The 13,661-nt window shown below is 50.0% G+C and overlaps 1 protein-coding gene across 1 annotated transcript in view; it reads right to left on the reverse strand.

Moving 5' to 3' along the window:
* The window catches only part of LOC132070689 (collagen alpha-1(I) chain-like), a 38,368-nt gene extending 25,439 nt beyond the window's left edge, over window positions 1–12,929 (reverse strand). The window contains exons 1-6 of the mRNA XM_059467675.1: window positions 12,333–12,929; window positions 10,767–11,137; window positions 10,293–10,527; window positions 8,846–9,219; window positions 8,226–8,743; window positions 6,547–6,584 (exon numbers count right to left, since the gene is read on the reverse strand). Coding sequence (XP_059323658.1) covers window positions 6,547–6,584; window positions 8,226–8,743; window positions 8,846–9,219; window positions 10,293–10,527; window positions 10,767–11,137; window positions 12,333–12,929 — 2,133 coding nt within the window. The remainder of the gene's footprint in view (window positions 1–6,546; window positions 6,585–8,225; window positions 8,744–8,845; window positions 9,220–10,292; window positions 10,528–10,766; window positions 11,138–12,332) is intronic.
* Between the last annotated feature and the right edge of the window lie 732 nt (window positions 12,930–13,661).

The raw sequence follows: 13,661 nt of genomic DNA on the forward strand, positions 1-13,661 counted from the left end.
ATGCTGGAGAAATGTAGATACATCCCAAAGATTCTGCTTTGGATGTAATATGTTGAGGAACTAGCAAATTTATTGGCAAATGCTGTCATCCCTGGGTACTGGAGAATTGTCACCGTCAAAACTGTCATTGTCTCATTAAAGAGGAAAGTATATAAAAGGCAGGAAAACTTATCCAGAAATGGTTCTGGTACAAGCCAATGATCCTAAATACCTCACAGCTCAGTCCTGAGTTATACATGAATTTTTAAACTGCCAGACATTTGGAGAATGCAAAAAAAAATTTGGGGAAACTATTAGAGGATTTGTGATCAGTAAAACACCAGTATAAGGCATAAGAAATTGCACAAGAAATGAACTCCTTGCAATAATTAGGATGCTGGGATGGAATAAACATACAGAGTAAGGAAGAAGCTGGCTGAACAATTTATTAGAGAAAGGATGCAAAAAGAGAGCCTGTGAGTGTTTCAGTCCCCTGAACTCCTCCTGCAAACAGGGACATCCCCAATGAGGAAGACAGTCTATTACATGTTGTACGTGGCATGTATTGTACAGCTGAGGACTGTAGGTCCCATCATCAGCTGGAAGAGAGAAGCTCAGCTTCATTTATTTCATGGAGCAGCACCCGCTCCCCCAGCTGCAGATTCACCTCCTCTGTGCTCTTCTGCTCCATCAAGGCAGCAAGTTTTTTCCCTGTAACTTTGTTTTCTGAGGGTTGCTTCTTGCTGTGAGCACTGGCAGAAGACTAAGCGGTCCTCCAAGGGTGGACCTTGGAAATAGTTGGAAAAATAACTCCTTACACAGCCACTCTTTGCCAGCTTCTCCTGCACCTGAGGTGAACCTAGCATATTTGGTTGGGATAGTTTTCTCACTTTCTCTTACTCTGCTTCAGAGAGGGATCTGTCCTCCTGACTCCTGCCATCTCTGCAGTGTGTGTAAGACCTTCATATCAGTCTCAGGAAGAGAAAAATTTTGTTTGCTTTTCCAGCAAGTGAAAAAAAAAGCAGAGATGGGTCCTCAAAAGTTACCTATTTCTTATCAATCGAAGTCCCTGTCTAAACTTCCAGACCACATAGACAAACTACACTCATGAATGGAGTGAATAAAATGTAACCCCACCTGCTGCAGTGGAAATGAATGAGAGGAAAGATTGGGAGGGGACAGGATAAACTGAGAATATGACATAGGAGACAAAGAAAGGCAGAGACCAGTTTGTACCCTGCATCCTGTACAGCACCTTGCCCAATAACTCTGTCTGCTGAGAGACTCTGGGGCTTTTCTATGGCATCTAAAACTATGGAGGGGGTTTTGATACGCCCAAAGATATGGAACTGTGTCCCTTGAGCTGGGGAAATCTGGGAGGGGCAGGAGCACCCACAGGGAAGGGAACAGAAGTTGGTAGGTACAGGCTGAGGCAGGGTGGGAGGTAGAAAGGCAATGAGGTCATGTCACGTTTGCAGCAGTAAGAGACAATTCTGGGGATGGCAGGGGCCCAGCTGGCGTGGAAAGGAGAAATCTCTGCTTGGAAGGAACATCTTCAGGAACATCAATGTCTCTCTGCTCTGAGTCTGTTCAGCAATGTCTTTTGGTCCATCAGGATGGGGGAAGTAGTGCCATTGGGAAATCTCCTTACCTAGTCCTGCAGGACTTACTGCCTCAGCACTTAGTCCTTGATCTGGAGTTCCTGTACGTCCTAGGGGAGTGAGACCCCTCAAATGTACTGGGGATAGGGGAGAGTGTTGCATACCTGGGAGGGCTGTCCTGCTCCAGGGAGGCCCAAAAGAGATGGAGGCTTGCCCTGAGAACTTGCTACTTCTTGACCAACAGACCTTGCTTGAACAGCCCGTGGAACAAACGCCACTTCTTACCGTGCCATATTGCTTACAGTGTTGCCACATAGCAGATAAACTGAAATTCTAAACTTCCCAGGTCATGAACTCTGGGCTGTCTCAGGCTGTGCCAGGGCACGGCGGGGCTCAAAGCACAGCAAACCTCCCCAAGCAGCGACCACACCCACAGCCCCTGGAGGTGGCTCGCTGCTCCCTCCGCCGGGGCTGCTATCCAGGGAAGCTGAGCAGGATGTGCTCTTTAACTCTGGTGGGCTTGGGGTCAGGTTCATATTCCTTTTGAAATCCTTGCCACATGTGCAAACAAGTTGCACTGGGTGGTGTAATTTGAGAACGAAATTAAATGAAGAGGTGACGTGCCAACAGCGTACACAAAACAAGGGGAGCGTTTCCAAATCACAAGCTGCCACGGAGCAGCGAGTTTTTACATAATAGCAAAATTAGGGTTTGGATGACTGGTATTCTTCAACAAACTTTTCAGAAATATTTCCTGGAGCAAACCCAAAGAGAGAATCCTCATTTACCCTATTCCTTTCATATGTAATTGAATTCACTTGTTTAGGGTTTCTGCCTCCTCCACCTTTCATTCAGTGGCAATGTGAATTCTGCTAATCTCTCTACAAAACAGTCAATCTCCTCTAGTCTCACTAACCATCATTCAGCCACCCAGTAATGAAAAATTGCTTTGATCCTCTCTGTTTGCTTCATCTCCAAAAAATATCTCCATTAAAAAAAATTAAAAATCTTTAATAAACTCTTCCACCCAAAGGAATATGTATGATTAGTTCAGTGGATATTTTTTCCCCCTTCAGTGAGTTGTTTGAGAAGCCCTGAGAGCTAAGAAGATTGCAAAAGTGGCTCAAAGCTTCAGGAATGGGTATACAGCATTAACATGAGTGTCCAATGGCTATGCAAGCCACAGAAAATTACATAGAAGAGAGGAGGGAAAATGCAGGGAGCGGATTAGTAGGCACATTTTCTTTCTGGATACCATATTTATGAGTAAATGTGGGTTACAGACTGCAGCCGTCCTGCTGCATGCAGCTACCCAGTGCTGTATTCACAACGTATTAACTTGGATAAGCAGGATGGTGCTTTCGACATCTATTCGGGGAGGAGATCTGAAAACCATCTCCCCAGGAGATTACATTACTTGTCAATCATCTCTCCACAAAACAGAAAACTTTCCCCACATTTTGGGATGGGGGGGGGGAAGGGGGCAGCTTACTGCAGCCTGTCCATCTTCATTGAATGTGTACTTTTCTACTGGTTCATTTTCCACTATGAATTTTCACAACAATCGGCAAAAATTAAAACCTGTTCAGGAAAAAAACACATCCACAATCCTTCTTCTTTGTTCTCCTTAGGAAAAGTACAGAATTGCAAAAGGACTGAAAAACATTGCACTTCTGTCTGAGAAGAGATAGATAAAAATTAATGTCTCCCAGTCCTCTTTTTCTCTGGTTCAGTGGAAGCCACAAACACAATAATTTCTTCACTGGTGAAAGTAGGTGTTTTTGTCTCATTCATCTTCCTCCCTTGGAAGAGAGTATTCCCAGCCTCGTACAGCACAAATCTCCATTAATTTCCGTGATGAATTTACAGGCTGATTTCCTCCGGCTTGCTATTCTGAGCCATCAGGTCCTGAGATCTGCTGCTGTAGAATACTCTGTAACACCTGGAAAAAAGTTACCGCGCTTTGAAGTCATGTAGCACTCTTCAGGAGAGAATCAGAGGCACACTGTAAACACTTGGAGCCAGATCAAGAGAACACTGCTAGTGAGTCATTTTACTTGAATGAAACACACTTCCATTCCCCACACAAATATGTGTCTATATGTGTGCTTTTATTTTCCTAGACACATTAGTTTTAGTTATTTACCCATTTGTGCTCCAGATAATTACATGCTGTGGATTCAATTGGATGCAGATTTATTCTTCACTTCCTGTCCTAAATTCTCTGCAATTAAACAGCTGCTGTGTGCTTGGTGTAATAAATTTACACAAAATCTGGGATGGTTTGGCATAGCAGAAAGGTTGTTTGGCACGGGCTTAGGATGGCTACATTACGTGCAACTGGCAACCCCTGTGCAGGTTATGCTTTCTCTCCCAAATGAGAATTGCCCCACTGCAACCAGAACAGGCCATTTGCACGACAGAAATGTTTACAAATTTATAACTTGTTTTGCTTGGCTACATAGAATATTATGTCCCAACCTGAAAAAGAAAATTTCCTTAGCTTTTCTGAGTCTAAGTCTTTCAAACAACCTACTTGAAAAGGAACAAGGAGAACAGATTCTCTGGAAAACCTCTGTCTGCAGAAATACCTCCACTTAATTTTATCAGGTGGAGCTTTCTCCCACTACTGTTGAGAAGGATGGGAAATAGAAGAAAAGCCTTTTTTTGCTTATTTTTGTGTATGCTACAGCACACATATGTATTTTGCAGCATTTTGCACTGTCATTAATCAAACACACAGATCAGATGGTGATCTCATCCTTTGCCAAGGCACTCGCTGGCTTCCATCCTGTTCTGATCCACCTCCCTCAGGAGCAGTTCTCACACCTCCAAAGCAGGCATCTCCCCTTTGATGTGTGCCCATCATCCACACAGCATCCCCATCTCCTGTGGCATTTGTGGCCTCAGATGACTGTGGTCTGTGTGCCAGTGTGAGCAGCACACAGCTCTTTTGGGGGAGCAGATGCAAAGTCTGCTCTAGTGGGGCCTGCAGACTGGAATTAGAGATGTACTTCTGTTTATGAGTTAGCACACGTGTCTTTTTGTTTCCTGATACCTTCTGCATAATGAAGTCAATGAGAGTTAAACTCCTCAGCTGTGATTCACATATTCATTAATCTCCTGCAGTAACAAGTACAAATTTTACAGCACATACAGTGAGCTTATTACCAGTGTAAACAACTTGCTGCATCCAAAAAAAGTGTTGCGGGAATTAGGTCCCATTGTACTGAACTGAAGGAAGGAAGGGTTAGAAAAAAATGCTGTGCACTGCTACCTAGGCTCAGATGGCTCCAATCTTGTTATTGCATGGCTGTAATTCTGGACCTTGGAGTAAGAGCTGCCCACATAATTTCCACAAATGTCATTGGGGTTTACTGGGGTCCCACAGGAATTAACAGGGATTTAGCCAAGCGTGGGAGTCACTAAAAAATGCCTAGAGAAAAAACATATCTGAATGCAAGAAGGATTATTTATTGAATTTATCAGTTTGGGGGTGAAATAATGTCGAGGCAAAAGTGGAGAGCAGATCATGTTGTGTTTCTTCAGCAAGAATTCCTAAGGTAGACTACTTTTCAGGGATCGCCCCACAGGCTGACTTTTGGAGTCACATGCCGAGGTATATCCCTTCTCAAAGGGCTCTGATGGTATTTTTGTGCTCTATCTGCTCCCAGCCCATCTTCCCAGAGCTGAACGATTGTGGTTCCCTTCACAAACCCACACGTGGTACCCGTGCAGCTGCAGGACTGCAGATGCCTCTGGGATTAAAGAGAATGTGACATACCCAGGATAATCTTCCAGAGGAAAGGCAGAAGAAATACTCTTCTTTTCAAGAAGAAGCATCCATCTCATTATTCCCACTCTTTCCACAGCCTGTGACTGTGTCTACCCCTTCCCTGATAGCATCCAAGTTGCTTTGACTTAAACAAGTCAAGCACTCCCTCAGCCATTTGAGAAAGGATCATTTTCCAAACCACTTTGACTCAGGTCCTCTACAGGTTATGGAGGATTTTCCCTTTTCTTCCACCTCTCCATCCACTGAGTTGAAGAGGAACAGGATCAAGCTCATTATGTGATAAAATTTTTTTTTTGTGTTTTATGCTTCTCAAAGGTTCAACTCTAATCCACATTTTCTTCCTCCTGTGAAATGCCTCTGATTCAGCTTAGAGGGAGCTCTGAACAAGATAAAAATGCTGAGTGGATGGTAGCAGGTAGCAGGTTATAAGCTTGAGGTTGCCTTTAAAGATTTATGGAGAGGACCATCTCTGCAAAGGAGGCTGACATGTTTAGTGACATAAAGTGGCTTGACTGTTAGCTTCTTTTTTTTTCCTTGCTAAATGACAAGACAAAGCCACCAAACCACCTCTGCTCTCCTCCAACTCCCCTCACCCTCCCAAGCCATCCCCTTCCCCCTAGATGCTTGGTGTTTCTTCTTTTAGAGGGGAAAAGAAAAAAAAAAAAAAAAAGAAAGAAAAGAAAAGAAAGGGAGAGAGACATTTTCTTTCACACAAGCCCTCAGAATTACAGTTCATGAACTATTCAGTAAACTGACCGGCATGAACCTCCCTTCAACGGCCTAATCTAAGGGGTGGATCTATGTGTTTTGTTGCTTGTCAAAAACAATCACTGCTCGGCCCATTACATTTACAGCACGTCGTCCTTTAATTGGTGTAACACACTGAGGGCTGAAAGGAAGAAAGTCCTACAAAAGCCCCCGAGTGAATGAACCCTGACTCACACAAAAATACTCTTCAGAAGTTCAGAGCTGGGCACTAACAAGGGAGGTAGAGAGTTAGTTTGAAAAGGGGTTAAGTTCAGAAATGTGCCACCTTGAAGACCCTCCATCAAAGCCATGATAGCATTGACAAGATGCAGGGGGAAAAAAGTTAATATTCCGGCCTTTCGGGTTTGAAGGGAATGCGGGAAAGCACTGAAGACTCCTCCCGGCTCCCCTTCCCGGACTTACCCTTTTCACTTCGGTGCCGTTCTCATTGTGTCCTTCCACTGCTTAAGAAAAATACGACAGAAAAAAAAAAAAAAAAGGGAAAAAAAAATGAAAAAGAAAAGCCCCACGAAAAGCGAAATGCAGCCCGGGCCGGGCGGGCCGGGTGAGCGCTGACCCGGGACAGGCGGCATCTGGCCCGGGACAAAGCCAGCGCCCCTCGCAGATGCCGCCTCCAGGCCGGTCCCCTCGCCAGGCGCTGTCCCGACCCCTAATGTTAAACTAATTAACAAAATCGATGTTTAAACGCCCGAAGCCCACACTTCGGGGGAGGGGCACCGAGGGTGCGGGGCCCCGGGCGCCTCCGCTGCTGCCCAAAGTCCCCAGCGGGACCGGCCCCGCCCGCCCCGGGACACCCGAGACAGCGGGGGCTCGGGGGGATCGGGGCTGGGCTGCTGCGCCCCCTGCACCTTCTCCTCCTTCTTCTTTTCCTTTCCTTTCCTTTTCCTTTCCTTTCCTTTCCTTTCCTTTCCTTTCCTTTCCTTTCCTTTCCTTTCCTTTCCTTTCCTTTCCTTTCCTTTCCTTTCCTTTCCTCTTCCTTTCCTTTCCTTTCCTTTCCTTTCCTTCCTTTCCTTTCCTTTCCTCTTTCCTCTTCCTCTTTTCCTCTTTCCTCTTTCCTCTTTCCTCTTTCCTCTTTCCCTTTCCTCTTTCCTCTTTCCTCTTTCCTCTTTCCTCTTTCCTCTTCCATGGACTGTTGCCGCGGAGGGAATTTTTTATCTCTCTAAAGATACAATAACCATTTGATGTAAATGACGAGGCTTGGGTGGGTCCCTGGGGTAGAGAGTTAATGATTCTTCTTACACCGGGCCGTTCTTTCACTTTTCCTTGCGCACCATGTTAATAAATTAATGCACCTTTCATTACTCCTACATGCATCAACCTCAGCTTTGTATTTTGCGGCCTGACCCTCGTTCCTACACTTTTGTGAGCAAGTTGCCCTTATGCTAAGGCTAGGGCACTTTTAAATGCAGCCCCATAGTCCTACCCAGGTTTGTAATCCGTCAAAAAGCGTTGATTGCTGCAAGCGTTACTTTTCATTAAGAAAACTTAGAAGCAATTTGGAAGAACCCTTCTCAATGAATACATTTACCCCCAAATGCTTTTTATTCTTCGCCTATACTTGATGCGTTTCTCTCTGGCACACAAATCAGTTCTTACAGGCACAGAATGGGCAATCCCCTGATCCCCATCAATTGTCATCCAGAGTTTGGGCCACTTTGACCGCCAATAGTGGGGAAGTCAGAGCTAATCCTCAGAAGGAATCACGGGAAAAGAAAAGCAACAATAACCAAGTCAAGCGTAAAAAATGAAAGAGAAATCTCTATTATCACTCACTACATTTCCCAGCGATGTACTGAAAAAATCAGCTCGTTTGTCATTCGAGTCAGACACCCAGAGAAGAATATGGGGTCGTGGTGGGTTGGTAGACTCACACGACGTAAGGAACAATATTTTAGAGCAAAAGGCCTCTTCATTTGCCAAATCCTCCTCACATCCGCCATAACCATTAAATACAGACTGACTTTATTCTCTATGGGAAGAACAAGGGGAAAGGAGCCTTCAGCCACATAGCCAGACAAAAGTCCAAAGAGCCGGGGACCGGGGAGGCGAGGCGGGAGGAGCGCGGCCACCCTCCTCCTCACCGGCCCCGGCCGGGGGGTGTGCGAGGGGGACAGGGTGTCGGGGGCGGGGGGGACGTCTGTCAGGCGGGGTGTCTGTCTGTCTGTCTGTCTGTGAGCGTGTGAGCAGGTGAGCTTGCAGGGAAGGTGGGGGGCATATGCACGTGAGTGTGCTGGGGTGCTGAGAGATGCACGTGTGCGAGAAGGGATTTTGGAATGGGAGGAATCCGCGCACTGCGGCCGGCGACGCGCGGGTGTGAGCGCTGGCTTCCAAGTTTGCACGGGCCGGAGCGGGAGAGGGGTGTCCGTCCGTCCGGCCGTCCGTCCGGCCGCCCGGGGATGCGGGGTCATGGAGGGCGGCGGCGGCTGAGGAGGGACACGTGTGGGAGAGCGAGGTGTGAACGCGGCAGAGAGCGGGAGGAGGCTGCGAGGGCTGCGCGCAGCCGGGACACCTGGTCCTGAGCGCAGGGAGCTGCTGGGGGCTCAGAGACACAGTGAGACTTTTGAGAGGCGGCAAACATTGCCGCTTTCCACGCTGACACCTACAATTAGCCCAAAGAAGGCCGTGAATCCTTTACTCCCCGGCCAAGCGAGGGGCAAAGTTAGCGCTGACAGCCAGCTGCCAAGCCTCCCGCGGCTGATACCTTTGGGGCAAGTAAACAACTCGATAGCCACAGCCCGCTGCGGGGCCCCGGCTTTTGCGGGGAGCTTCCCCAGAGCCCCACGGGTGTGTGTGCTTCCTCCCCGGAGGGCGGCCCGAAGCCGAGGGGCTTCGCTCGGGTTTGGGTCCCTCCGTGCGGTCAGAGAGGGAGCGGGACAAGACGGGGGACAAGGAGGAAGGGAGCAGCTCTGGTGAAAGGAGGGGGCGATGGCCCCACTCGCGCTCCGTGGGGAAGGAGGGGTCCGGGAGGGAGTGGCTGACCCCAAGCTCGCCTCTCGGGAGGTGGGGGGCCGCGGGCGCTCCCCATTCCCCCCACAGATGAGGGCTCTGCTCGCAGCTTGCCGCCAAGCTCTCTCCCTAGTTTTAGCAACCCGCAGGCTCACGGGTACCTTAGTGCAGACTTCTTATTTTTCATTGGTGCGAGGTTTATTTTTTTTCACTCTATTTTTTTTTTCAACCAACGAATAAACCTTTCAGCGAAGGTTTTGGCTTTGTTTTAAATTCTTTTCCTCTTTTTTTCCCCCCTCTTCTTGTCCTGCTCCCCCACCCCGCAGATTTCAGTGCAAACCCTCCGCTCGCTGCCGCAGTGTTTTCCCCGAGTTTCCCGGGCCGCTCGGTGCTGCGGCGGCCGCGCTCGCTGGAGCCCGGAGCGGCCCCGGGGACCCGGCCCGTCCCCGCTCGGCAATCCCTGCCGGGGAGCAGCACCCCGGTCGCGGTGTCCTAGCCCGAATTTACATAAAAGTGCGGTCGCTTTGCATCATCCCTCATCTCTAAAGGGTGCTTGAAGAACTCGAGACACTCTGCAGTCCTAATTAGTGATTTTTGTCCTCTTGTTACGGGGCTCAGCATCTCATGCAAATGAACTCTTCATCGCCGGCACCATTACCCCTGCGCCAGAATTAACTGACTCTTATCTTTAATGATATGCCGCTGAACTTCTCGGAGCCCGGCTAGCTTTTTATCTTGATTACTCTAATCAATAAGAAATGATAGAGTAAAATTATAAACTCTATTGGCTTTTGAATGTTGCCGACAAGCCCTCTAGATGCGCTCCTCTTTCATTGTTATTTATTAAAATGATCTTCAGCTAACTGCGGATGCAAATAGGGAAATGAACCGGCGAGGGGGCCCTGCACGAAGGGATCCCCCCACTCCTTGATGGAGCCCCGCCGGGTGGGCTCAGATGGGGGCAATGGGGCTTTGTAAACAAATAGGTGTTTTTTGTTTTTGTTTTTGTTTTTTTGTTTTTTTTGTTTTTTTTTTTTTTTTTTTAACCAGAAGCGCGAGTAAAAAAAGAACCAAAAAACCAAAAAAGAAACCACAAAAAAAAAAAAAAACACCAAAAAAACCAAAACAACAAACCCACCACCCAAACCAAAACAACAACAAACCAAACCACAACCCCCCAAGCTCTCCCCTTCACGACAAACTAGGACATAAACTTCCCCCTCCTCCCGAGCCCCGACGCCCTCGGGAGCTGCCTCGGGGCGGGGGCGGGGAGAGGGCAGGCACGGTGGGAAGCGGGAAGGTGGCCCTGGCCGAGGCTTCCCGTGCAGGGAGGACACGAAGGGCCCGTTCCTGGCCACCCCAAAGGAGCCAGGAGAGTGTGCAGGACCCGGCCCTAACCCCCTCCGCCCCGCCAGGTCAGCAGACAGCCGCTCCTCGCTGGCGGTAACCGGGGATCAATGCTAAACCAGCGGCAGCCCAAGTCGCCGCAGCGGAGATTTTTCCACAGCCTGGTCCGTGCAGGGCTGGCCGGGAATGCGCCCCGCACTCCGCCGCCCCCTCGCCAGCCCGCTCGGTCCGCCCGAAAACATCTTTTCTTATCTGTCAGCAATAATTAGATATCCTTGCAGTGACAGAGGGATGCAGGCACCAGCACTTTGTCTCGGGGGAAGGAATACGTGGGTATGCGCTCACACACAGAGGCACAAACAGAGAGCGCCAATTTTGCTGCTGCCTTTTCCTCCCCGTCTTTCCTTCCCCCCACTCCCCCCACTTCGTTCTTCCCCCTCCCCTTTTTGAGTCCCGAGGAGCGGCAGTGACCGGGCCCGGCGCTGCCCGTGGGTTCCCAGGGCTCCCGGAGCTCCCGCATCCCGCTCCCCGGCGGCCCGGGCGGCTCCTGGCCCGCGGCGGGCACAGCCCCTGCGAATGAATTCGGGAATTCGGGCACATCCCGGGCTGGCAGCGCGGATCGCTGCTCCGCGGCCGCTCCTCTGTTCCTCCCCGCTCCTTTCCTCCCTTCCTTCTTTCCTTCCAGCGAGGAGTCGGCTTGCTGTCAGTGCCCGAGATTTTAGCGAAATTGTCAGGTGCGTGCGAGGAGAGGCTTTTAGGCGACAATTTTCAAGGCTGTCGAACAGAAAGCGATACATTTAGTTTCCTGCATGAAAATGAAACCTCTCTCAAATCGATTTTTAGGGCAGGAACACGTTGGCTCTACGGAGTGGTCTGAGGCCGTCATTTCGTCCCTCTCTGAGGGGCGAATTTCACGGCATTTCCGAACCCCGGGGCTGAAGTTAACAAATCCCCGGCTCTTTGCGATCACCCGTGGGAGAAACGCTACATATTTATTTCAACCCGTAATCTTTAAGCGCGTAGAATACCAACGCCTGCAGAAAATACTTTCCCCCCTGAGGAGTTTAATTACTTCAAATATTTTCAGTATAAACCTGTTCTTATCTCTTAGGGAAATAATTAATCAGAGCAAAGGGAGAGTTGCAATATCCAAGATGGGTTGGAGGGAAAAAAATAAAATTAGAGATACATGAGGGACAAAATTGGTTTTTTTTTCCTTATATCGGACACATGGTGTTTTTTTTTCTAAATATTCAGACGATACACAGGCACATAAAATATGTAATTGGCGCATAATGGAGCAGTACACAGGAGAAGACTAACAAAGTAGTCACAGGCATGAAAATTGAAGTTGTGTGCCACAAAGACAGATCCTTCCATGGGGGAAGGGCTGAATGTGGCAAAATCATGTAAAATCTCCGTTCTCAGTAACATCTCGTTATTAGGAATGATGACTAAACCTCCAGGATTATTCTGGACTGTAAGTTATCAAGAGCCCACTAATTTCACATTAAAACCCATTGACTGCAACAGCGTGATTGAAGGGTTTTTAACAATTAACATAATCAGAAAATGAGCGGAGATAATTTTTATTCAACTCATTACTTTTTAATCATGTATTTCTTTTAATTAATATCTTCTCCGTGAAAATAACAAAAAGCCGAGTCCCAGAGCGGCCCCGGGCAGGGGAGGCGACCCCGGCGGCGGCGGCGGGGCGGGCCGGGGGGCCGGGGGCGGCCGGGCCGGGAGAGCGGGGCGGGAGGGCGGCTTCGCTCCCAGAGCCGCCGCCGGGGCTGCAGCCGCAGCCGCGGCCGCTGCCCAAAACAACCCCATCCCATGCCAAAAAACCCGGCTTGTACGGGACTCTCGCACCCCCGTCCCCCCAAGCCCCCTACCCACGGGGCGCAGGACAGCCTGGGGAATCCCGGGATCCTCCATGCAGCGCCGAGCGAGCTTTCCCTGCGGCTGCCGCAGCCCTGCCCTGCCCAGGGGAAAAGGGTGGGAGGTTTTGGGGCGCGGGAGGCCGCCCCCGGCCCCGGCAGTGTCGCCTGTCCGATCGCTGGTGCCAACAGGTCGCTGCAGCCGCTCAGCCCCGCTGCCCTCGGCGCCCGCCTCACCTGCGGCAGGGGCGGCGTGCCCGGCTCCCGTGGGCGCGGGGTGTGGCGGGGGCCCGTGTGCCCCCGGGGTCTGCGGGCTGTCACCGGCTCCTGTCCTTCCCTCTGCTGGGCTGTGTCAGCCTGCCCTATGGCCACGTCAGGAGCTGTGAGTAAGGGAACACCTGGCTTGGGAAAAAAGCCCCAAATCTGCTCTCCGTGTTTCTGCGCTCCGAAGGAGAAAAAAAAAAAATAAATCGCAGCTGCACTCCGGAGGTCTGCGTGGGAGTGAGCTCCAGGGGTTGCCCCAGCACTGTCCTCTCCGAGACAGGGCCGTGAGCAAATGGAAGGGCGCATCTGAAGTTTGTCCATCCGTCTGCCCCGCGTCTGGACACTCATGCGTCCTTCCCGCACCGCCTGCCCCCCGGTGCCCCCAAGTGCGCGGGAGGGCTGCGGGGCAGAGCCCCACGGGCGGGGGCTCCACGCGGGACGCGGGGCCCGGCGGCTCGGCGCAAGGACCCGGGCAGGGAGAGCTCCTGCTGCCGCGGGGCCCGGCTGCAGGACGGAGCTCCAACAGCGCGGGGGCCAGCCCGGACCGTGCCGGGCACTCTCTGGGGTGTGTGTGTGTGTCTGTGTGTGTGTGTGTGTGAGTCTGTGTGTGTGTGTGTGTCTGTGTGTCTGTGTGTCTGTGTGTCTGTGTGTGTCTGTGTGTCTGTGTGTGTCTGTGTGTCTGTGTGTGTATGTGTGTGTGTGTGTCTCTGTGTGTGTGTGTGTGTGTGTGTGTGTGTGTGTCTGTGTGTGTCTGTGTGTGTCCCCACTTCCACCGCGGGTGAACATGCTGAAAATCCCGTGGGAAATTCCCGGGATAACCTGTTCCTTATTTTCTTAAAATCATTTGTGGACAAGGTATGCAGGCTCTGAATAGCTGGAAGAGATGTTGGTTCGCGTAAGACGGCCCCAGACATCCACTAACCCGTGCTGCTCTGAAAGGCTTGGCCAAGCTGCTGAAGAATTCACAGGTTCATGTTGAATAACTAACTCCTCTCTTTCAAACACTTCAATTAATAAAGTGTAGAAAGGTAAGAAAGTCAAATTCTATTCTTTTATACATTCTCACAGCCTAACCTCTGC

This window comes from Ammospiza nelsoni, chromosome 3, assembly GCF_027579445.1.
Source record: "Ammospiza nelsoni isolate bAmmNel1 chromosome 3, bAmmNel1.pri, whole genome shotgun sequence".
NCBI lineage: Eukaryota > Metazoa > Chordata > Aves > Passeriformes > Passerellidae > Ammospiza > Ammospiza nelsoni.